Below are 23,807 nucleotides of genomic sequence, written 5' to 3'. Positions count from 1 at the left end.
ACACCAAATCGGACATTTAAAAAAACAAATTTGATATCAGAAGGACCTTCATTGTATTCAGAATGTAACTTGATGTATCTGATGTGCTCTCATGTCCCACAAAAGATACTGTGGTTTGATTGTCCACATTTTGCTTAATTGTGTCACATTTTAATCAAGGTGTTAATATACAAGTCAAGGTGAATACACAATACATCTTTGGATTTTTATTACCTGGAATGTTCACTGAAAACTAGCGCAGAGCACACTATTTTTACAACATGGTATTTTTGATAAATTGATAATTTTGCCCATTTTTAAAACTCTTGTCACTTGTGAAATTATTAACTTTTCATTTACAAGAAAATGTCTTGTTTTACACTTTTACTTTGTTCATTTAATTAATCAAAAGCCAGTCGTTTTGTCATATTTGTAACCATCTACAACAAATGAGTTGGGAAGTATTAAAATTAAAATCAACTAAAATTCCCAAATTAGTCAGCTAAGGAGTAATTTCTTGTCCATGGAGCTGACCACTTACAACTAAAAATGATGTTCACTGGCAATTTTAACAATAGCTTTATGTGCAGGATGTTTACATATTTTCAAGGTGATTAAAGTGAAGGTGAATATCAAATCACACGTCTTTGGACAACTTACCTGTTATGGTATTGTTTCAGACCAAGGAAAATAATAAGAATTACAAAAACTTGTAATTATTTTTCTCTTACTGCTTTTTAAGAATGAAATGATGCATTCATTATTGGGTTCAGAGCTGCCAGCAGAATTTTGTGTCCATATATGCTGTAATTGGTTGATGGCATGTGCAGCATATCTGGTCTGATTGACATGTGTCAAATGCAACATTCCAAGTTTATCTCTGTTGGTGACTATATTCTGATATGGGAAACACCCTGTACTCATACTAGGTTCAGCCTTCCTCAAACAATTTTTTGCCGAAAATAGTTGTCAGAGAGGCAACCAGGAAGCAACTAAAGCCCAAGTTGTGGGATGTCCCCACTGCATATGGTGCATAGGTACCGAAATGATATCAATGCCAGCAATAATAGCTCTTAGGTTTCATTAACCTATAAGCCTAAATATCAACTTTTCATTGCTGATGTATTAAAGCCATAATGAACGAGTTCCGTCAAATTTTAATTTTGTTATTCTTGACCCAAAATGCTGAAATAATTTTAGCAAATAACAGCTTGGAAGGGTTTCTGTCCATCATAAGCCAAAATAACAAGTTAAAGTGAAAGAAACCCCATTGGCTATATTGTCCATTTAACATGGTGTTCTACGGGAATCTTAATGTCATAATACAACTTATGTCAAAATGACTCTGGTAACCAATCAGCAAAATTGGCTGATTCCATTTAGTTGCAAGTTGAAATGTGTAACTATTACATATATATAGCAAAATCGGGTTGGAAAAAAAAATCAAAATTCATGTGCATGATGGCTTGAATTCAAATAGCAACTAAAACTGCATCTTCAAATAAATGAACACACAATATGTGACATGATCAAGAGGAATGAATCACATGTCGACCCATATAAAATGAGTTTTATATATGTTTCTATAAAAGAGGACACTTGGAGCTTTCAGAAACTGAAAACCCCATGTTGATACTACTTTTCTGTGCGAAGTTATGTCAATTAATCAATCACTGAAAACAATATAAAACAAAAGAATTTTAAAACTTTCTTTGTCAATATCTCAAAATCAATATTAGCGACATCCGACTCATTTTCCTTGATCATGTCACATAATTGTTTATGACATCACATCATATCATAATATGCATTTCCACCATTTGGGGTGCCTCCCAGCGCATTAGCTTCAGCTTCATTGGCCTGCATACGTCGTCTTCTGCTTCGTCTTTGCGCAAGTTTATCTTGCAATCCTTGATCTGCACGAGCTTTAGCAATTTCTTGTTGCTTCTCATACTCCTTCTGTTGTTCTTCGTGTTGTTGCTTCAACTGCTCAATGTTACCTGTGGAGTGTAAATTATTGTTGATCTTTTTAGTTGAAGATACAAGTTTTTTTTTCAAAAAGAACTTTACACATATGCTTCATTTAAATTGAAGTTCAAACCTGGTCTTTGTAACGTTGAAACAATCAAAGATGGAGAATCCAAGATTTGGTATCTGAAGATGGGTCAGTCCTTGAAATGAGCATTGGGCAGCATTCCAGAAATTAATGGCATTCCCCCCCCCCAAGAAGACATGTAAGTTTGTACCATAAATATTTGGGAATTCCCAGACCAAAATTGTATCCAAAAAAATGGAAATTCCCATTCTGACAATAAAATGATTTACAAAATTGGGAATTCCCAGTGTCCCTAAAGAAGACAAGCAAATTTTTGCCAACATTTTTGGTGTCTTTTTCTTGGGAATTCCCATGTCTTCTTTAGGGTTGTGAAAATAATGACAATTTTTTTGGGAGTCCCCAGAGCAAAAAATGGTAAAAAATTTTGGGAATTCCATGTCTTCTTTAGGAGATTGTCTTTAATTTCTGGAATAGCCGATTATATAACATACTATTATGATTAAAATGTAGTTGAATTCATATCAAAATTTATGAAATTTTAACAAAAATGTTGCCACCTGTCACAGAGATAGGAATGGGCTATTCCAAATGAAATCCATACACCCTTTGGAAGACGCAACCTTAATCTTCCACACAATGCATCCCAAATATTTAGTGCAATGCTCAATATACATATTTTGTATACATGTACTACCTCCTGCTAAATGGAGGGAGTAATTTGTTTGAATTATACTGATGAATAATTGCATAATGTTGACACATGTCACCAAAACGACGGCATGTCAATGTCACAAAATATCAATTAGAAATTTTCGCTTGACAAAACCAGTAAGTTTTTACTTACTCTCTAATATTTCGTCCTACACGTCGGAGGACTTCTTCAGATGTGAAACATCTGATCCACTTTCCCGGGAAACTGACTTCCGGTTGTGATTGGTCTTGTTTCCAGTCTTCAAAAGTGGGTCATATACGTGACTTAGGAAATAAGTGCCTTCCTCTCTATTCATGGTCTTTGTCCCCCTCTTTCTGATCTCCATCACTTCTCGTACTTCTCTGGATCTTCTGATATGTTCTTTGCCAAGTATCTTGGAGTCCTCCCAGTTGACAACGTGATTTGCTCTAGCGACATGATCAGATATGGCTGACTTCGTTTGTTCTTGTTCCGATGTCCTTCGCTCTGACCGAGTGAACCTTTTGTCATTCGCTTTCTTAACCTCCGCTTGATGTTCTGCGAGCCTAATCCCGAACAACCGAGAGGTTTCACCAACGTAACTAAGATCACAATTTTGGCAGCCGATCTCATAAATACAATTGCCTGTCTTAAGTTTGTCTCTCTTGTCCTTTGGATGGACCAAAATCTTTTTGAGGGTTTGGTGGGGCTTCATTGCAGTGTCTACTTTGTGTTTTTTGAAAATTCTTTGAACTCGTTCAGAGATTCCATTGACATAAGGGAGCACTACCATCCCCTTGCTTTTGTCCTCAATCTTTTGATCTTTCTTAGCGCTAGGTTTCACAGTCGCTTTAGATTTTTGTTTCATTTTTTCTTTGACTTGGTCTACTGCCCATGTTTTTTTTTTGGATAGCCACAGTTTTTAAGGGCTCCACGCACATGTTTTTCTTCATTTTCTCTATCCGTTTCTTCCGTGACCACGCTGTACATACGGTCAAATAGAGTTCGGACCACACCCATTTTCTGATGGAGAGGGTGTTCTGACTTAAAACTGAGATATTGGTCAGTGTGGGTTGGTTTCCTATATACCAGGAGCTTTACCGTACCATCAGGTTTCCGAACAATAAGCGTGTCGAGAAATGGTATTTGCCCTTCTTTCTCTTCTTCGGACGTGAATTTTACACTGTCCGTTTTGTCAACTTGGTTTAAGTGATCAGTTAAATTCTGGACTTCACCTGTTGTTATGATTTCAAGCACGTCATCCACATAACGACGCCTAATACCGTGGCTTACAATCAATCGGGCAGTCGCGATTGCTTGCTGTTCCAGGAATTCCATAAATAAATTCGCTATTATGGGGCTGACTGGGCTGCCCATCGCTGCGCCAAACCGTTGCCTATATATGGCACCTCTGAATTCAAAATATGTGGTGGTGAGAATAAATTCAAGGAGTTCGATAATATCTTCAACTTCAAGTTTGAATTGCGCTTTTTGAGATCTTTGTCATCTACCAGTCTTTGTTTAACCACATCTAAAGCCTCGTTTATTGGGGTATTGGTAAACAAGGATACCACGTCGTGTGAGTTAAATATTTCATTTTCCTCGATACATACTCCACTTAAGTCCTCCGCTAATTCTTTTGAATTTTTAACGTGGTGTTCCGTGGTACCGACCAATGGATTGAGCAAATCGGCAAGGGCTTTTGATGTCTCATAGCCGAGGGAATCTGTATAATCGACGATTGGTCGTATAGGGTTGCCTTGCTTGTGGATTTTCGTAGTGCAATAAAGTCTAGGAGTATTTGCTGTAGTAGGGTACAGAAGCTTATATTGCTTCTCATCAATTTTGTTCTCTTTCTTAAGTCTAGCGAGGATGGCAGTTAACTTTCGCTTGTACTTTGGGGTGGGGTCAGCCTTTAGTTTTTCATAAGTTCTTTCATCTTTCAGCATTTCATGCACCTTCTCTTCATAATTTCCTTTATCTAAGACTACAGTTGACCTACCCTTGTCTCGCGCTTCATTATCAAGATCGAGTCATTTTTCTTGAGGGAATTGATGGCTAGCCTCTCCTCTTCGTGATATTAGACTGAGGAGGCTTTGCATTTCTCAGTACACCTACTATTTCAGCTCTAAGCGCCGGTCTTTCATCGGCAGGGATGAAACTGCAAGCTTTTTCCGTGGCAACAATAAATTCTTCATTGGGAATATGATCGCAACTTACCGCGAAATTGAGCCCTTTTTGCAGTACATTCTCCTCCGGTTCCGACAGTTTGTGCTTGGATAAGTTAGTCACCCATTTCTTGAGTTGAGAGGAAGGTACTTATTTCCTAAGTCACGTATATGACCCACTTTTGAAGACTGGAAACAAGACCAATCACAACCGGAAGTCAGAGAGGAAGGCACTTATTTCCTAAGTCACGTATATGACCCACATTTGAAGACTGGAAACAAGACCAATCACAACCGGAAGTCAGTTTCCCGGGAAAGTGGATCAGATGTTTCACATCTGAAGAAGTCCTCCGACGTGTAGGACGAAATATTAGAGAGTAAGTAAAAACTTACTGGTTTTGTCAAGCGAAAATTTCTAATTGATATGTCTTACAAACCTGATGAATCTATTCACTGAAGTCACAAAATATGAAAATTTGATTATTATCCTGACTGCCAATGTCATAAAATGAAACATTTATGTTTCCTCAGTGCTAAACATACCAAATATATCATCCATGTTAGGTGCGGGTGCAAGTTCGTCCAGTGGCAGTGGTGTCGGAGCATTAGCAAGCTCTGTACTCTCAGTCTTCATCTCCTAGGATAGAAAATAACAAAACAATCTAAATATGTTCAAGAAAAGAAAATGCGTTAAGAAAGTTATACTTGCTGCATGGCCTGCAAGCATCCTTCACATAGCTCTATTATGTTTCACTCATAAAATGCAAAAGTATTTTCCCTTTATAAACCCTAACCCATCTGGGTGGTTTGGGTAGGGGTCCCTTCAGTGGTGGCACCACGCTGGGTGGGGGCATGGGGCAAATGCCCTCCAGTCAGAACTCTTGCCCCCCAAAAAAAAAAACAAAACAAAAATTACAAAAATGTCCATTTTTGCATTAATTTTGCGCAAAATTGGTTGATTTTGCCCCCCTTGAAGTTCACTTTGCCCCCTAATGCCCCCCCAAAAAAATTCCTGGTGCCGCCACTGGGTCCCTTGTGTGTTACTAGTTTTTTTTAATTCTGTCTCGGATTATATATCATCACCCAACTACGATAATTGCCCGAGTCATTTTGTGTAATTTTGAGAACTAAAGTACGAAATGTGGTTCAAGCATGCATCAGTTATAATCACCCTAATTATTTTGGATTATTCCCTGTAATTTGTATCATTATCATTTTGTTCTTGTGCAAAGATTGGTGAAAGAAACCCTTTACTTACAGCTAATTCGCCAGCTTGTGAGACGGTGTCTGCATCAATGACAGCTAAGGCAGCAAACTCTGGTTCTTTATCATCTTCTCCTGGACTCTCATCTACAAATTAGACAATCACTTTAAAATCAATTTTTCAAAAATTAAATGCAGAATGAATAAGACAGAGTAGTTGACCCAGGGTGTTAGCTAGCCACCCGTCCACCCATCATTTTGGGCAGGCAGTTTTCTCATGGGACAGGTAAATTAAAACCAAAACAAGATCAGACAAACAATTCAAGGCTATATTAATAGCTATTGAACTGACTGAACCCCCAGAAGTGGCAGAGGTCTGGTTTTGGTTTCAGGGGCAAATTTTGTACAGGCAATTTTGGTGAAAATGATGGGCACTTCTTAAATCCTAGCTAAGCTCCAGATTTGACCCTGGTCTATTTTGATATCACAAAACCCAACTGCTAGTGCCCTGGAAGAACCGACGATTAGGCATGTTAGAATAATATAACCATATATAGGTTAAACCACTGGTTCTGTACAACCAGGTTAAACTGTCTGTTCTGTCAGGGCAGCAGTGGTCTAAAGACATTCATAGTGTGCCATGCCAATATTATCATGCAATGTGCAACACAGATAGGACTTCTGCATTATAAGCAATGTTATCATGCAATGTGCAACACAGATGGGACATCTTCATTATAAGCAATGTTATCATGCAATGTGCAATACAGATGGAACATCTGCATTATAAACAATGTTATCAAGCAATGTGCAACACAGATGGGACATCTTCATTATAAGCAATGTTATCATGCAATGTGCAATACAGATGGGACATCTGCATTATAAGCAATGTTATCATGCAATGTGCAACACAGATGGGACATCTTCATTATAAGCAATGTTATCATGCAATGTACAACACAGATGGGACATCTTCACTATAAGCAATGTTATCATGCAATGTGCAACACAGATGGGACTTCTGCATTATAAGCAATAGCATCATGCAATATGTGCAACACAGATGGGACTTCTGCATTATAAGCAATGTTATCATGCAATGTGCAACACAGATGGGACATCTTCATTATAAGCAATATTATCATGCAATGTGTGCAACACAGATAGGACTTCTGCATTATAAGCAATGTTATCATGCAATATGCAACACAGATGGGACTTCTGCATTATAAGCAATATTATCACGCAATGTGCAATACAGAAGGGACTTCTGCATTATAAGCAATATTATCATGCAATGTGCAACACAGATGGGACTTCTGCATTATAGCAATTTTATCATGCAATGTGCAACACAGATGGAACGTCTGCATTATAAGCAATGTTATCATGCAATGTGCAACACAGATGGGACTTCTGCATTATAAGCAATATTATCATGCAATGTGCAACACAGATGGGACTTCTGCATTATAAGCAATATTATCATGCAATGTGCAACACAGCTGCATTATAAGCAATATTATCATGCAATGTGCAACACAGATGGGACTTCTGCATTATAAGCAATATTATCATGCAATGTGCAACACAGATGGGACTTCTGCATAAGCAATATTATCATGCAATGTGCAACACAGATGGAACGTCTGCATTATAGCAATGTTATCATGCAATGTGCAACACAGATGGGACTTCTGCATTATAAGCAATATTATCATGCAATGTGCAACACAGATGGGACTTCTGCATAAGCAATGTTATCATGCAATGTGCAACACAGATGTGATTTCTGCATTATAGCAATGTTATCATGCAATGTGCAACACAAATGGGACTTCTGCATTATAAGCAATATTATCATGCAATGTGCAACACAGATGGGACTTCTGCATTATTTAGCAATATTATCATGCAATGTGCAACACAGATGGGACATCTGCATTATAAGCAATATTATCATGCAATGTGCAACACAGATGGGACTTCTGCATTATAAGCAATATTATCATGCAATGTGCAACACAGCTGCATTATAAGCAATATTATCATGCAATGTGCAACACAGATGGGACTTCTGCATTATAAGCAATATTATCATGCAATGTGCAACACAGATGGGACTTCTGCATTATAAGCAATATTATCATGCAATGTGCAACACAGATGGGACTTCTGCATTATAAGCAATATTATCATGCAATGTGCAACACAGATGGGACTTCTGCATTATAAGCAATATTATTGTGCAATGTGCAAAACAGATGGGACTTCTGCATTATAAGCAATATTATCATTCAATTCAATTGAAAATAGCACAATCATCAATTATTTCACAAATGAAAGGGAGTACATAAAAACTTACCACATTTACCAATCATGCAGTGCAAAAGACATGTCTCAAGAAATTTTGATATGATACCATAAACAGATCCACGCAAAGCCAGATAATGGATTCACTACATTTTAAGAAGCATGCACTTCACATACTCAGGGATTACAACATTTCAAACAAAATTCAAAGCCACCATCGCAAAGATATCACACATTCCCATCTATCAGGGCACAATTCTCTAACCCCAATATGTTTGTGAACTTTGTGTGACCATTGAAGGTATTAGGGTACAAAAACTCCCCAACTTAAGGTCAACTTTTAAGACATCATTTGGAGGTTATTGAACTCAGGGACTGCATTTTGAGAAGAGCAAGAGCAATCACTCCTCTACAGCTCCTCAGAAATTCCACAAGTGCAAACAGCTCTTATAAAGCTCATCTTGAAGCGAGAGGAGTATTCCATAGCTCTTAGCCTTGTTTTCAAAAGACAGTCCCTGTTGAACTGTGCCGCCTGAAATAGATGAGATCTTTTAAGGTCATAGATATACAACTATGCATTACCTTTAACTTTGGGTGGGTCCGATGCACCTAATTATTACACAAGATGCAGGATAAGATATAGACAAGAAAGATGAAGTCCATAACAATCTAACTATTTTAAGACCTAATATTTTATATTATAATTCTATATAAAGATTCTACACAGCAAAATCAAGCATAGTTATAAATATATTTCATACACTCTTAGAAACACATAACCAATCAGAAAAGCTGTAAGAAAATGATGAGGAATGCATAAATATTCTATAATTGCACTTGATTGCACTCAGTATCGTGTAATATGTGCTGTGCGTTCACATCTTGCAGGATTGATTCTTATTTCTTTAAGGTGGATGCACTGATATCGGTCAAATTTTCCAACATTTTACATATTTTGTTTGTTATAAAGAGTAGCTGAAATTGTAGAGATTCTTTAATAGGAAATAGGTTAATGAATCCCTTGTTGCTCAAGAGATTGGACACATTAATGCACTTGCACTGAATGTTGAGCAATGCATCCAATATGTGACAGGGAAATGAGTCGCATGTCGCTAATATTGATTTTGAGATATTGGCAAAGAAAGTATTAAAATTCTTTTGTTTTATATTGTTTTCAGTGATTGATAAATTGATATAACTTCGCAAACAACAGTCGTATCAACATGGGGTTTTCAATTTCTGAAAGCTCTAAACATCTTCTTTAGAAATGTATGTACAACTCATTTTCGACCAGGGTCGACATGTGACTCATTCCTCTTGATCACGTCACATATACTCTCCCTGTGGGCTTGTGCATTGGACATCAACATCTCAGCTGGGTGCATTACTGAGTCCAATTTCTCTTTCAACAAGTTATACACATTTATTACCCTATAAATGGAATCCTCTGGGAGGCCCTAGTCATATACTGGAATCTACCTGGTGTTTTTCATGCGTGTTAAGAAAGTGCTTAAAATTGTACTTGTAGCAATTAGGCAGCAGGACTACATGATATAATATGCATTTCTATAGGATAAAAATGTATGTTCAAGTACTGTACTTCATTTGTCTTGCACTTCTTTAAATTCCGATGTTGATTTGAAAAGTCTATACACTCTGGACACTTATATTGCACAAATCTTGTAAAAGACATTCTGTCTTTTATTTCAGGTATTTTTCAAAAAGAAGTCCTCTTTTGATTGCTCACCTTCAGGGCTCAAAAAATGTTAATTTCCCGTGAAGCAAGCTAAATTTCCCACAATTTATAGCATGTTTTTATATACAAAAAAGACACAATTTCCTCCAATTACCAGAATTTCCTCCAAACACCAACATTTCCTGGGAATGAGCTTCCCAAATTCCCCACCTCTTCGAAGTCATGCTCACCTTCTTTAATCTCAATCTTGTCAGCAGCCTCATCTCCCAGCTTATCCCTGACTTTCTCCTTGATCAGACTCATTCTCTCTGCCTTCAATTCTTTCTGCAAACTGGAACATTCTTGAACAACTTTTTCATTATCTTTTAAGATAGTTTTGTTGATAACCTGTTGTAGTATGAAGAAATGAGAAATTGAAGATGTCATTTTCATTGTATTGATCACCCATCCCTTTTAAAGGGATAAGCCCTCTCATATAAGATTGGAGTTAGGGTTAAAGGTTAGAGTTATGATTATGGTTAATAAATAATATGATTGTCGTTAGGGTAAGGTAACGTTAGAATAATGTGGTTACAGGTCATGTGGGCCAAGTTTGATTAGGATTGCAATTCCATAAGGTAAAAAAGGCCAACAGCATGGTTCTTTCAAAAAGGTCCTCAGTGGCTATCTGTTTTTAATGGGTGCAAGTTTCATAACTAGTTGTTTTTCTGCTTGTTTTCCTTTTCAGCACTGTGTGTTCTTATAAAAGACACTTTTCAAAAGTATACGTAGGGTTCAGTTCATTTGGGATTAGAGTATAGGTCGGGAAAAGGAAGAGAGTACCAATGTATTAATTAGTGGCAGGATGACAAGATGAAAGTTAGCATTAACAACCACAAAGGATTATGAATTCTAAAAACTTACAAAATCAAACCATTGCACCAATGCTGCCGATCTCTTATACACAACAACATAACAGTCCATAGCATGCCTGTGCCTATCAGCAGTCAACAAATCAGTGAATATATGTGTGATAGCTAGATTCAGTGTCTGCATTTCTGATGGTGTGCAGTATGGGAACTTGATGGTGCTGAGGTAGCTCTGTGCACTGGCGATGTTTTGTAATGCGGCAACAAAGTTGTTCCTGGCTTCTGCAGCACAGCTGTAGCGTAGCTGAGCATTTCTGTAAAATCATGAAATGGGTTAAGGATATGTCAAAATGATATAATAGAGAACATAATATCATAGTCTATGTAGTGTGTGAATGAATATAGGGAGTCCTGATTGGCTGATTTGAATAACGACATGAAATATCAGAATCTCATTGGCAAAGTTGTCATATTGTGTGGTATTTAAGATGAATAGTCAGTTTGGCTCCAAATTTATTGAGGACAGCCTTCTGTGGTTAGGATTGACCCTTAATTTCCATCACACACAAATGGCTGGCAACTTTGCTCTCAGACAGGGGCAAAATTTCAGAAAAGAATCCATGCACCTCTACAGCAGGTAAATGTTTTTGATCAGTGTGAATGTAACCTAATAACGCCAGGCTTGGTAATTTCTGCATAATCCGCCAACTTTCACAATTTTGACCCAACTGCATGGTTAGTGTGAACACAAATTGTTAAAATATACCTTAACAGTCATAGTTTTATGTGCGCTCTTTCGCTCACTCTAATCCAACTGATTGACAGCATCATTCACCAAAGACTAGGCTCATTTGTACTTGAATTGCTGTACATTCTATATCACATCAGGATCAATTTCACAATGCATCATAAATCCCAAATGTTAGAGTTACAATGGGTTCGGATGAGTAAGGTAATTGCGCAATGTAAAACTGTTAGTGAATTTGACCCCAGTTTCACTTACTGTGGTGGTACTTGTATTGCATCATTCCATCTGCGGACTCCAAGACCCATTTGATTGACGGCGTGAGAGATTAATTGCCGTGACTGGGTCCATTTGTACTTGGCTACCGATATCCGTTGTTTCTTCTCCATCATCATATCAAGGTTAGACTCTAATTTGAATTCCTTTTCACTGCCGTATTTACCATTAAAGATGCTTGCTGCAGAAAGAAAGGAAAACACATTTATGGTGATAAGCACTGCAGACTATCATACCTTCCCATGATGCAATTGTGCTAAATCACAAATGGGCTATTCCATTTAAAATGCACACTACCCATGTGGAAGATTTAGCTGAAGTCTTCCACAGAGGGTGTATGAGTTTCAAAATTTTCGTGTTCCAAAATCCAAAATCCACTACCATCACTTCTGGCTCTTTTTATTATAATGCCATTCAGGATTGGGCCAACTTACCAAGTGCAATCAAATCAATTTCTAATAAACCAAGTTTCAAAAAGTCTGTTAAAACTCATCTTTTTAACCAAATTTAGTTTCTAATGATTTTAATCATGTTTAAAGATTTTATTTTACTTTTAATATTCACTTGTATATATATATTTCTTTGTATGTTTTTATATGTATGTATGCCTTTTGCCCTATAAAGGACCCCTTCGGAAATAAGCCTTTGGGTTTAAAGGGCTATCCTGTGATATCTCCTTGCTTTGTTTTTTGTGTATTATATGTTATTTATCTTAACCCTAACCCTACCCGTGGTTTTTGTGTTATCGGAAGGGAGAGAAGGAACGAAAGAGGAGAGAAGGTGAAGAAGAGAGGCACTTGGCACCCCCGGGATTCGACCTTGGGACCCCTCGCATGCCACGCAGAAGATCCCCAGCATGTAGCTACACAGGTGACGTTGGCCCGCCAACGATTCCCTGGGTATATATGACTTGGTCTGATTGCGCATCAAGTCCCGTGGAATCCATGCACGCAGAGCGGTTTTAATAGTGAGCTTTAGTGAGTCCTAGTTGGGTTAGGGTTAAGGAGGCATATAGGAAAAACATGCATGTAGCTTAACCCTAACCCTACCCGTGGTTTTTGTGTTATCGGAAGGGAAAGAAGGAACGAAAAAGGAGAGAAGATGAAGAAGAAAGTCACTTGGCACCCCCGGGATTCGACCTTGGGACCCCTCGCATGCCACGCAGAAGATCCCCAGCATGTAGCTACACAGGTGACGTTGGCCCGGCCAATGATTCCCTGGGTATATATGATTTGGTCTGATTGCGTCATCAAGTCCCGTGGAATCCATGCACGCAGAGCGGTTTTAATAGTGAGCTTTAGTGAGTCCTAGTTGGGTTAGGGTTAATGCTTTTTATATCTATTTACCTTGTATTGTTGTATGTGCAATATGGAGATACCGAATCAAATCAAATCAAATCAAATAGAATAGATAGTTGGGTAACTTCCATTTGAAATACTCACCCCAGTTGTGAAAGATACAGGTAAAGCCATAATATAGAGGGAGTATGGGTTTCAAAATGATTAACCTTGACTAATTGCATTAAAAAAACATACTCCCCCTTTTGCAGATATTTCCAAAATCTTCCACAGGGGTAGTGTGGATTTCAACTGAAAGAGCCCAATGCACCTTAATACTGAGCTATACCATTTTCACCCTGATGTTACAGTGACATGAATGCATTGAGGCAGGGTTGAAAATGATACAAATTTTCGTGAGTCAAACACGTTGCAAACTAGAATATTTTCATGTGTCAGATACATTACAAACTATAACTTATTCAGTTGTCACTACAAAGCATTTAACACAAGTTCATGCACAGTATAGAGTGTATGCAATAAACCAACCGGAACGGTTTAACAATTGAAATGACAGCCATGCTGGAGGACATTTCTAAGATAACTTAAGATGACAGAGGGACAGGTCTCTAGATCGATTCCACAACCATTCATACCTATCACACATTTTATTGTATTACCATGCGAATTTTCCCATGGAACCTTATGAAGGACAGAATTTTATTTAAATGAAGATTGACTCTGTTATGAGTGACGTCGTATTGCATACTCTCTATAGACAACTGAACTGATGGATTTAGTTCCCATCCCTGCCTTCTATCTCTGTACTTACCAAGTAGAGAATCTTGTTGGTCATAGAGTTGTTTCAAGTCCTCTGATTCTTTCTGTATAGGTTGTGTGGCTTCCTTGAGAGCCTCCAACTGCCTAGTAGCTGCCTGCAGCTCTTTCTTGTGAATCTCGGATTTATTTAAAGCTTGCATGTATTCCTCCTGTTCCTTGTTCATTTGATATGCATACTGGCCACTACTCATCATTGCCTGCGTTGATGCATTGGCAATTTGACTAAGGTTCACTACATCCTGGTATTCTTTTTGTCTATTGGATAAGAAAATCAAAAGGAAATATTTAATTTATTAAGGGTCGTTTTATCAAAGTGCTGCATATGACGTATCATAGTTAGGCAAAAAATAAAACAAATTGTTTGGTTGCCCTTCCAGGCATCCATATTAATAACTTGATGACTTTTGCTATTGACAGACTGAAAGACAGATAAATATAGAAACACCCCAAAACACAACAGACAGCCAGACCAACATATGACAATAACTTACGTCTGAGCATCTAATTGTTGTTTTGCCGCCATACCCTGTACTTGTTGACTAAGCATACTGATTTGGTTCTTAGACTTCAGACAGATAGACACCCCCCCCCCCCACACACACACACACACATCCCCACAGACATGACAATAACTTACGTCTGAGCATCTAGTTGTTGTTATTTTGCCGCCATACCCTGTACTTGTTGACTAAGCATACTGATTTGGTTAGACTTTAGACAGATAGACACCCATGGGATCCACCACCTACACCCCCCCCACACACACACACACCCTACAGACATGACAATAACTTACGTCTGAGCATCTAGTTGTTGTTATTTTGCTGCCATACCCTGTACTTGTTGACTAAGCATACTGATTTGGTTAGACTTCAGACAGATAGACACCCATGGGATCCACCCCTACACCCCCCCCCCCCCACACACACACACCTACAGACATGACAATAACTTACGTCTGAGCATCTAATTGTTGTTTTGCCGCCATACCCTGTACTTGTTGACTAAGCATACTGATTTGGTTAGACTTCAGACAGATAGACACCCATGGGATCCACCCCTACACCCCCCCCACACACACACACACCCCATACAGACATGACAATAACTTACGTCTGAGCATCTAGTTGTTGTTGTTTTGCCGCCATACCCTGTACTTGTTGACTCAGCATATTGATTTGGTTAGCTTTCAGCTCATATTGTTTGATAACATTTCTCCTCTCAAATGCTGATATTTTGGATTCCAGATCCAACAGGCTATCAACCACTTCTTGGTTGATTTCAACTGGTTTGGGCTAAAAGTGGATAAAATAAATACAAAGTTGATAAATAAAATAAAATTTAAAAAAGCAGATTTCTTATGTAAGTTTCGGATAAGTGAAAAAAGTGAATTATGAGTATGTTTAATTCTGCATCAAACGTCTGAAGTACTCAATTAGGACAGGGACCATGTATGAGGCTTACTGACGGCTATTGTTATTGGATTACCTTTATGACCTTTGATTTCATGCGAGTTGCGCCAATGATATAATGTGTGATTTCTTATTATTTACTCACTTTGGTGGGGGTTGGAAAATATAGGGGGAACAAGAAAATTTTGAGTCCTGAAAAGGGGATATAAAACAAAATTCAGTCCTTAATCTATAGGGGGATCAAAAACATTTGAGGGTAAAAGTATGGGGCACAATGTACGACAAAGGATGCACATTCCAAAAATTATGTGTGCTGTAAATATTTAATTATGTTTTCTAATCAAATCAACAAAATGTGTGCATTTTACAATTTGGATGTTAACACTATAAATCAAATGAGTAATAACTCCAAATAGCTAATTGGGGGGGGGGGGGGGTAGGCACACGGCTTGGGGGGGGGAAAAGCATTTTTTGACAATTTTCATATGGGATTTTATAATTTTTCAAATTGATTGGGACACCAATAACCTAGGACCTATAATGACCCAAGCACCCCCTGTACCCCTATTATGCTACAGCTATGCCACTGGTAACAGCCTTGAGATTCCAAGACATTGCCCTTCCCTGCCCTCCCCACTATTAGTCAGTTTAGTTCTAACAAAAACTTTACAGTTTTTAAACTGTTTTTAACAATTTTCATTAACTTTTCTGATCTATATTGTAAAAGGCTGCCCATACAAATTGATATTTTTACAAGGACTATTTATCAATTTCTTCAGAAACATCACATTGAGGGTTAGTAATTTAACAGGGGCTATTTTTGAAAATATGGGAGCGAATTGAGCTACTCCAATTAATATTCATACACCCCCTATCGAAGACATGGACTCTCCCACACAGGGGTGTGAATTTCAAATGGAGTCAGCCATTCAGGTAACCTTATTTGAAATTCACACTTTATATACTGATACTATGTGGGAGATTAAGGCCTGGGGGTTCACTCCCATTATGGCCTGTACACCATCCGCGATAATCAACTTTTGAAAAGCACCCTAAACAAGGATTTAACCCTTGGCTAAGACGATACCCTAAACAGGTAACACACGCCTGTTTTCACACCCTAAACACAGATTTTATTCCTTGCAGTTGCATCAAATTTCATACCCTAAATTTCATTTCCGCGTATTAGCAATTGCAATTTTGCTACCCTTTTTTCCAATTTTTCATGTTTTTGACACCCTAAACACGATACATGAGTATCATGCCTACCCACGAAAAACTACCCTTCTTACGCATTTTTAATATCGTGGATGGTGTACAGGCCACAATGGGAGTGAACCCCCCCCCCCATTAAGGTCAGGTCTTCCATTGGGGGTGTATGTATTTCAACTGGAATAGCCAATAGTATTCAATCACCCCATCACCATATTCTTTAATTCATGGCCGAAATGCTTACATTTTCAAATCACTTCTATAATATATATCACTCATACATAAATTCTAGACAGTTCATTGGTTGATTACCATTTATCATTTTTACTATCACCCTCTCTGTGTGATAGTCTTTACCATCATGTGCTCTGCCATAGTGCGCCTGCGCCAAGCCGTGTCCTGACTCTTGGACTCGCCGATTTAGTTATGGGGTGGACCCCAAAATGTGAAGTATATCACGGCAAAACATGGTGTTATGTTGATGAAAAATGTATTTCCTACCTTAAATAGTATTTTAGTAATAGAATTTATGCATGAGTGATATAAAACAAATATTAACTGTCTTAAATTTGTGTAATGGTTGAAATATAATCACTTTCGGTGAAAGTTGTATTGTTCCATTCCACTCGCCGTTCGTGGAATGGAACAATCCATCTTTCACTTCGTGATTATATTTCAACCATCACACTCATAGACAGTTAATTAATATTTTTTATACTATACTTACCGGAGCTTCCTCTTCCTCTTGAATAGCTGGCTGTGGTGGTGGTTGAGACGGTGGGGGCCCAGCAGGAGGTATTTGTTGAGGAGGAGGAGGTTGCATCTGAGCAGGGGGCTGTTGTTGAGGAGGAGGAGGAGGAGGCATCTGACGAGGGGGCTGGTGCTGAGGAGGCATATGAGGAGGAGGTTGCTGCTGAGGGGGCATCTGAGGAGGAGGCTGGTGTTGAGGTGGGGGTGCCTGAAACAGAAGACAAAGAAAACTTAAAACAGTTAGGTTGCACGGTATAGCAATAGAGAGTAAATTTTGTAACAATTTTAGTAAAAATGTGTGTGTATTCTTTTTTCTCAGGCGCCATGTTAAGTTTGGTTTTAACGCTATCGGCACCCCGATGTATACCAATGGATTCTCTATTGTACCCTGCATATTGCTTCCTGTTTTTATTTTTAAACGATAACCCAAATATTCAGGGTATGATAGAAATAGCCATTGGTACCTATCGGGCACAGATATAGTGCTATAGGACCAAACTTACATAAACAAGTGCCTTAAGTTACTATAGTGATGATTATACTAGTCTACTTTAAAACTAAATCTAGTTAAAACCATATTGCTACATTTTCCTAAAAACAGATGTATTTAAAGCCATAATATACACTTTTTAACAAAATTCAAAATTTCGGGTGATGCTGAAACTTTGGCTGTGCGTGGTTAGTCTGACATAGTAGTCTGTGGGTAGAACACTATCATTTTAGTTTTATCGAGACACATCCTGCATAAGTCCCAGCATCGCTACGTGTACCCATCTGTTATATTACCTGTTGGTATGGAGGAGGTTGGTGCATTGGTTGTTGTGGGGGAGGTTGTTGATAATGCTGGGGTTGCTGTACATTGTGGTGCTTAACTCCACCATTCTGCTGGGGTGGTGGGGCTGATGAGGCACAACCCATACTGGTATCTGTACAAATACAAACAAATAAGGTACATGTAAAACATCAAACATAAAACATGCATGGGATTGGATAGGAATTTGGGCTGCAATGCTTTTGTGAACTAGGAAAACTATATCAAAACACAAATGATATATTGTAGCTTATCTTCTTCAAAAAATTACACATCTAGGCATAAGGTATAAAAAACCTGCCCAACCCAGATTTTAAGAAATTTGGGGCAAATCATCATCATCCTTTTACCATCACCATCATCATCATCAAAACCATGCATGCACCAACACCACCATTGTCATCATCATCATTATAATTATGCACTACCACCACCACCTTCATCATCACTTATACCACTGCCATCATCATCATATCACTACCATCATCATCACCACCACCTGACTATTACCACCTGACCACAACCATTCATCATCTTATCACCACCACCACCACACCATCATCATCATCACTATACTACCACCACCACTACTAGGCACCGGGACTAGGCATCATCACCAATGAATACCATCTTTATTATCATCATTACCATCACCATCATCATAAAGTAATCATTGTCATCATCATGATGACCACCATCATCATCACTACTGGTCACCATCACCACTACCATGTAATCAAGGCTGTCAACTGTCAACGCATTGGGAGGGACAGTCATACAATCAGGCACTTTCTCAAGGTCTCACACCAAGGTAGTAAAATCTCACGCAAAGAAAAGTGCACAAAATGTCACGCATTGCCAATTATAGTTGTCCCTATACCCCCATCCGCCCCACTTTTTAAATTCTCTAAGCACCCTGGCTCACTTAATCATGGGTAAAATGAACAATTGTAGTCTGCAAACAATTTTATTCCTGGTACGCCACTGTTCGACAGCATCATGCAAAGCATTTCCAAAAAGTTGAACACATGTTTAATCATCATCACCACAAATTTCATCATCATTCCCATTCCCAGAGATGTCATCCATCACCACCATGTAATAACACCATTGTCATCGTCACCACCATCAGGCATTGATCAAGCACACCATCATCATAATCATCATGCATCCACCGAATCACCTCACATCATCGTCACCATAATCACGTCCCTCCCCCCCCCCCAGTATCATCATCACATCAGCCATGCAGACATAAACAACATTTTTTGGTAAACCATTCATGCCTTTAGGGCAAGTCAGAGCTAGCTGGGGTCGGAGCCTTCAAATGTCCAGTGGTAACTTTGCTTAAAATTAAATCCGAGTACAGTTTACATCAGCAGGGTATTACTTTTAGGAAATGAATCAAGGAAGCTATTCATGTACTGGTCACTGGTCACATTTATATTTCAATAGGCTTATGTATTGCAGTTATTGATTTATGACAACAAATTCAATTTATAGGCCAAAACCAAAACAAATGTTTTCACTACTCCCCCCCCCCTTAGAAAAATCATGCACTGACATGGGGGAGGGGGGAAATAAAATCACAATGAGCTTTGGAATCATCTCACATAGTGAACACATCTCATTCCTGTTGGAGTGTGGGCTTTATTTTCTCAATATTTGAGCACAAACACTGCTAGCTTATTAGGCACGGCTCTGACCAAAATGATCGCCTTAAAATAAATAGTCGCCTTATTCAAGTCATTTTAGTCCAATCAATTTCCGTTAAATTTGCTGCATTTGGCAGAGATACAGTATATAGCGCTGGTCAATACAGGCTATGGAGGCATTTCGACAGCACCCTCATTTGGTGGGAAAAGGTCATTGAACTTTATAGAGGTCAAAAATGTAACATCATGAAGTCATAGGTCTAATTTTGGCACCACATGGAACAAATTTGAAAAATGCTCTGATTTTGTTGAAAATGGTCCCAAATTATTGCTCTTTTCAGGATAAATCAGAATAAAATACTGTAAATATAAATGTATGATGGAATTTGTGAATTAGTAACACATCAAAATCGACAACACCCATTGAATCCCATTGATTGAATCAATTTGACCTTGAGAATGAGCCTTTAAAAAAGGGTGATGTTTCATATTTCTTAGGCAGGCAGTCAGCCCGGGCAGTCGGCAACGTGCACAGCGCGGCTTGTGTGTAGGCCTACAGGCAAATTATGCATGTACTCGCTGTCCCCCGAACGTTATGCATAATTAATGAGATCGAACATGGTCGGAAAAAAAATTCTCGCAAACGCTTATAATAAATTATTTTCTGAAATAAATCACGCAGATGCTTTACAGAGAATATATTCTTGGTCATCTGCTATCGAAATGTGAACCTATTTGATGCAGTACCGTATGATCTCCTGAACATTTTGACACCATTTTTATCCAAATCGGCCAAAAAAATGAGTTAGTGCTGGGACTGCTGGTCAAAACAAGTATTTGCTTGGACAGGGGGTCTGAAAATCAATCTTTTCATCAAAAATCATTATTATATGCCTATACCCTGTTAAAGTTGGTGTTGATTTGTATGAATATGATAGGCCTATCTAGAATTCCATTTTGAAAGTTGCATAAAAATTGGAGTTGTCGTTTTCTTAAAATATAGCAGTTTAGAACAAATAAGTAAGGGATGTGAAGGCGCTTTGCATAAAACACGCACACGCTCTTTTCATAGGAAATTTTAAGGGACCGTTCATAAATACTTTGGTGGGGGGGACTGGGCAAAGTGTGGGGGGGACACAAAAAGTTTTGAGTTGCAGAATGGGGGGACCAAAAGTTTTGGTTACTAAAGGAGGGGGGTCAAAAAGTTTTTAACAAGAAAATACCAAAAGAACAAGAGCATACAACATTTTTGCGCGCTGCGCGCATATGTACCAATAAAGCCCTTTTTTACCCCGATTATGGCTCAAAATAGTGCAAAATAGACCTACATTTTTTGGCACGCTACACGCGCTCATTTCCAGTATCTCATTAAAGCCTTTTTGGAATCTCAAAGACTTAATTTACATGTATGTATTCTACAGTCACTATAAGAAAAGGGTATATATGTATCCCACTGATAAAATGATGCAACCAGCATTTTTTTTGTCTTTGACCCAAAATTTATATTTTGCCTCCCTGACCAAGAAAGCTGGCTATGCCCCTGATAAAACAGTCTTAAGTATTAAATTGAGTATGTGCCCAGATGTTGCTCTCAATTTCCAGTGGCATAGCGACGGGGAAGGTGGGGGCATGTGCCCTGGGCGCCACTCTTAGGAGGCGCCAAATTGACCAATTCAGCATTGATTCTGCGCCCCTAAAGCGATGAAAGTCAAATTTTTCGCGCGACTCGCGCGCATAAAAAGTCATTTGAAAGATCAATTTAAGACCAATATTCAACTTCATTATAACCAAAATTAGTTAATGGTAGGCCCTTTGTGCTCCGGGCGCAATAATTATTTCAAGAATCGGGAGCAACACCTATCCTTAGACCTGGGTGCCACAAGCCCTAGCTACGCCACTGTCAATTTCCCTTTTTTGTGTTACTTTTATTTATTTAATTATTGGTTATAAGAATAAAACATGTATTTTCACACCTTCAACTTTCATGTTTTTTGGAAACAGGCCTATTATAAATAAATGTATGAACAAACATGCAGGCCTATAATTGTGACTGAGTTTGCACAAATGGAGTAGCCCCTCCCCAGACCTTTTTTAACCTCATGTAAGGGGGGGGGGGTCAAAAAAGTTTTATGGTTCTCTGGAGGGGGGCCAAAAAAGTTTTGACTCAAAAATTTCCAAGTGCCCAGCCCCCCCACCAAAGTATTTATGAACGGTCCCTAATGATGCCAGTTTGAAGATAATCACATGTGGCATATCCTCAAGAAATTTGGGCATTTCCGTGATTGGATGCCTTTTAGAGTGTCTTATTTAAATGGCGCCCATGAATGTGCGACAAAAATTGCTCCCCCTTTGGCTTGCCAAAATTACTTGCCCCCTCCAAAAATGCCCCCCCCCACCACCACCAATTCTACCCTAACTTAGTTAAAAATGCCTCCAGGGCCTAAATTATTTAGCACTATAAAAACTAGCTGCCAAATATGACAACTTATTTTTTGCACGATTGTAGTGAATGCAAACTGAAATCAATTTACGTCTATAAAAATTTAAGCTTATCTACTCGGAGACGAGACGAGACACGACATGTATCATTTTTACAGACTGAAATAAACACACCAACAATTACGTACACACACCTACCTTTCCTCTATATTTCGGTTTTATAAAATGTTAATATACCTAGCAAAAATGTTTTCTTCTTCGTCCACCACGATTATGTATAGACGCAGAGGTATAGACGTCAATTAAATTTAATGCCTTCAGTTTCAATCGATTTTGACCACGTGACGTCGCTTAATCAATAGTCTCTATGTACGTCTCAATTTTACCACTTTACACAGTATGTAATATGGCTCACTGACAGTACACGTTTGTGTAAGAGATGATTTTCTGGGCTATTGGATCAGCTCTCTATTTACATTATCCACTGTGCGTCACTTTACCATAGCAGCATTGTAAACAATCAATTACGATCACTGAAAAAGCTAGGAAACACAGACATAGCTCTATTGTGTGTTACTGTTTGGAACACGGATGCCAAAATAAAAATTTGGTATTACTTGGATAAAACATATTAATAATCCAAGGTTGCGCATTCATGCACAAATGGAAATATTTATAATTAAATAAAATGGTACAGGGGATGGAAGCTGATGGAGGAGGACGTAAACCTGTTGAACATGTTGAAAGGCGAAAAAGAAAAAGGAAAAAAAAATAGGTAGACAGAATCGAACTCTTTCATAATTAATAACCTGCTAACCAACATTCTGATGATAGCCTGGATGACAGGTTCAATAAACTTTCAACTATGTTTTTATACAATATGAAATTGGCAAAAATAACTTGAACAAAATACAGAATAAGTGAACAACTGTCCGGCCCTGGGAACTAGGGCAAGCCCCACAAAATTCGAGTTTAGGGTTAGGATTAGGCTTAAATGGTTAGTGCCAGGGTTAGGATTTGCTTTACACGAAATAATTACAGGATCGACCAAAAAAGCAAACCAAACAAAGATGCCACAAACCCATTTATGAACCGACTACCAATCCCACACACCAATTTATGCACCATATTGTGTCAACCATACCCACACACCCATTTAACCTATGCACCATAGCCTACCCACACACCCATTTATTTATGCACCATTTTGTCAACCATATCCACACACCCATTTATGCACCATTGTATCAACCATCCCACACACCCATTTATTCACAATTGTGTTAACAATACTTTACGCACCATTGTGTCAACCATACCCATGCACCCACTCATAGAACTACTCATATACCATTGTATCAACCATTCCCATGCACCCATTTATAAACCATTTCTTGATCATACCACACATCCATACCATTGTCTTAATCATACCCAAGCACCCATTTAGGCAC

At 38.4% G+C, this 23,807-nt stretch overlaps 1 protein-coding gene across 3 annotated transcripts; it reads right to left on the bottom strand.

Annotated features, from left to right (window-relative positions):
* Positions 1 to 564: 564 nt before the first annotated feature.
* LOC140142476 (uncharacterized) lies at positions 565 to 22,637 on the bottom strand. Of its 3 annotated transcripts, none has more exons than XM_072164461.1 (12): positions 22,552 to 22,637; positions 18,235 to 18,374; positions 17,426 to 17,656; positions 15,188 to 15,369; positions 14,067 to 14,329; positions 11,940 to 12,138; positions 10,992 to 11,250; positions 10,319 to 10,475; positions 8,975 to 9,001; positions 6,132 to 6,223; positions 5,417 to 5,510; positions 565 to 1,979 (listed from the first exon to the last, which is right to left on the bottom strand). In XM_072164461.1, exons 2-12 carry the CDS (start codon positions 18,364 to 18,366, stop codon positions 1,768 to 1,770), a joined length of 1,848 nt encoding a protein of 615 aa, XP_072020562.1. In that variant the 5' UTR covers positions 18,367 to 18,374; positions 22,552 to 22,637; the 3' UTR covers positions 565 to 1,767. The 3 variants fall into 3 exon arrangements, with proteins under 3 accessions (XP_072020562.1, XP_072020563.1, XP_072020564.1); XM_072164462.1 differs by having other exon boundaries at positions 22,548 to 22,631; XM_072164463.1 differs by lacking the exon at positions 8,975 to 9,001.
* Between the last annotated feature and the right edge of the window lie 1,170 nt (positions 22,638 to 23,807).

This window comes from Amphiura filiformis, chromosome 20, assembly GCF_039555335.1.
Source record: "Amphiura filiformis chromosome 20, Afil_fr2py, whole genome shotgun sequence".
In the NCBI taxonomy this organism is placed as follows: domain Eukaryota; kingdom Metazoa; phylum Echinodermata; class Ophiuroidea; order Amphilepidida; family Amphiuridae; genus Amphiura; species Amphiura filiformis.
Note: the sequence above shows the minus strand (reverse complement) of the source record. Positions and strands in the feature narration are given on the sequence as shown.

Coding starts and splice junctions, on each gene's coding strand:
- LOC140142476 (XM_072164461.1), bottom strand. CDS start 18,366: ATGGGTTGTGCCTCATCAGCCCCACCACCCCAGCAGAATGGTGGAGTT. Junction 11,251..11,939: donor GCAATACAAGTACCACCACA/GTAAGTGAAACT, acceptor ATGATTTTACAG/AAATGCTCAGCTACGCTACA. Junction 9,002..10,318: donor CAAGATTGAGATTAAAGAAG/GTGAGCATGACT, acceptor TGTAATAATTAG/GTGCATCGGACCCACCCAAA.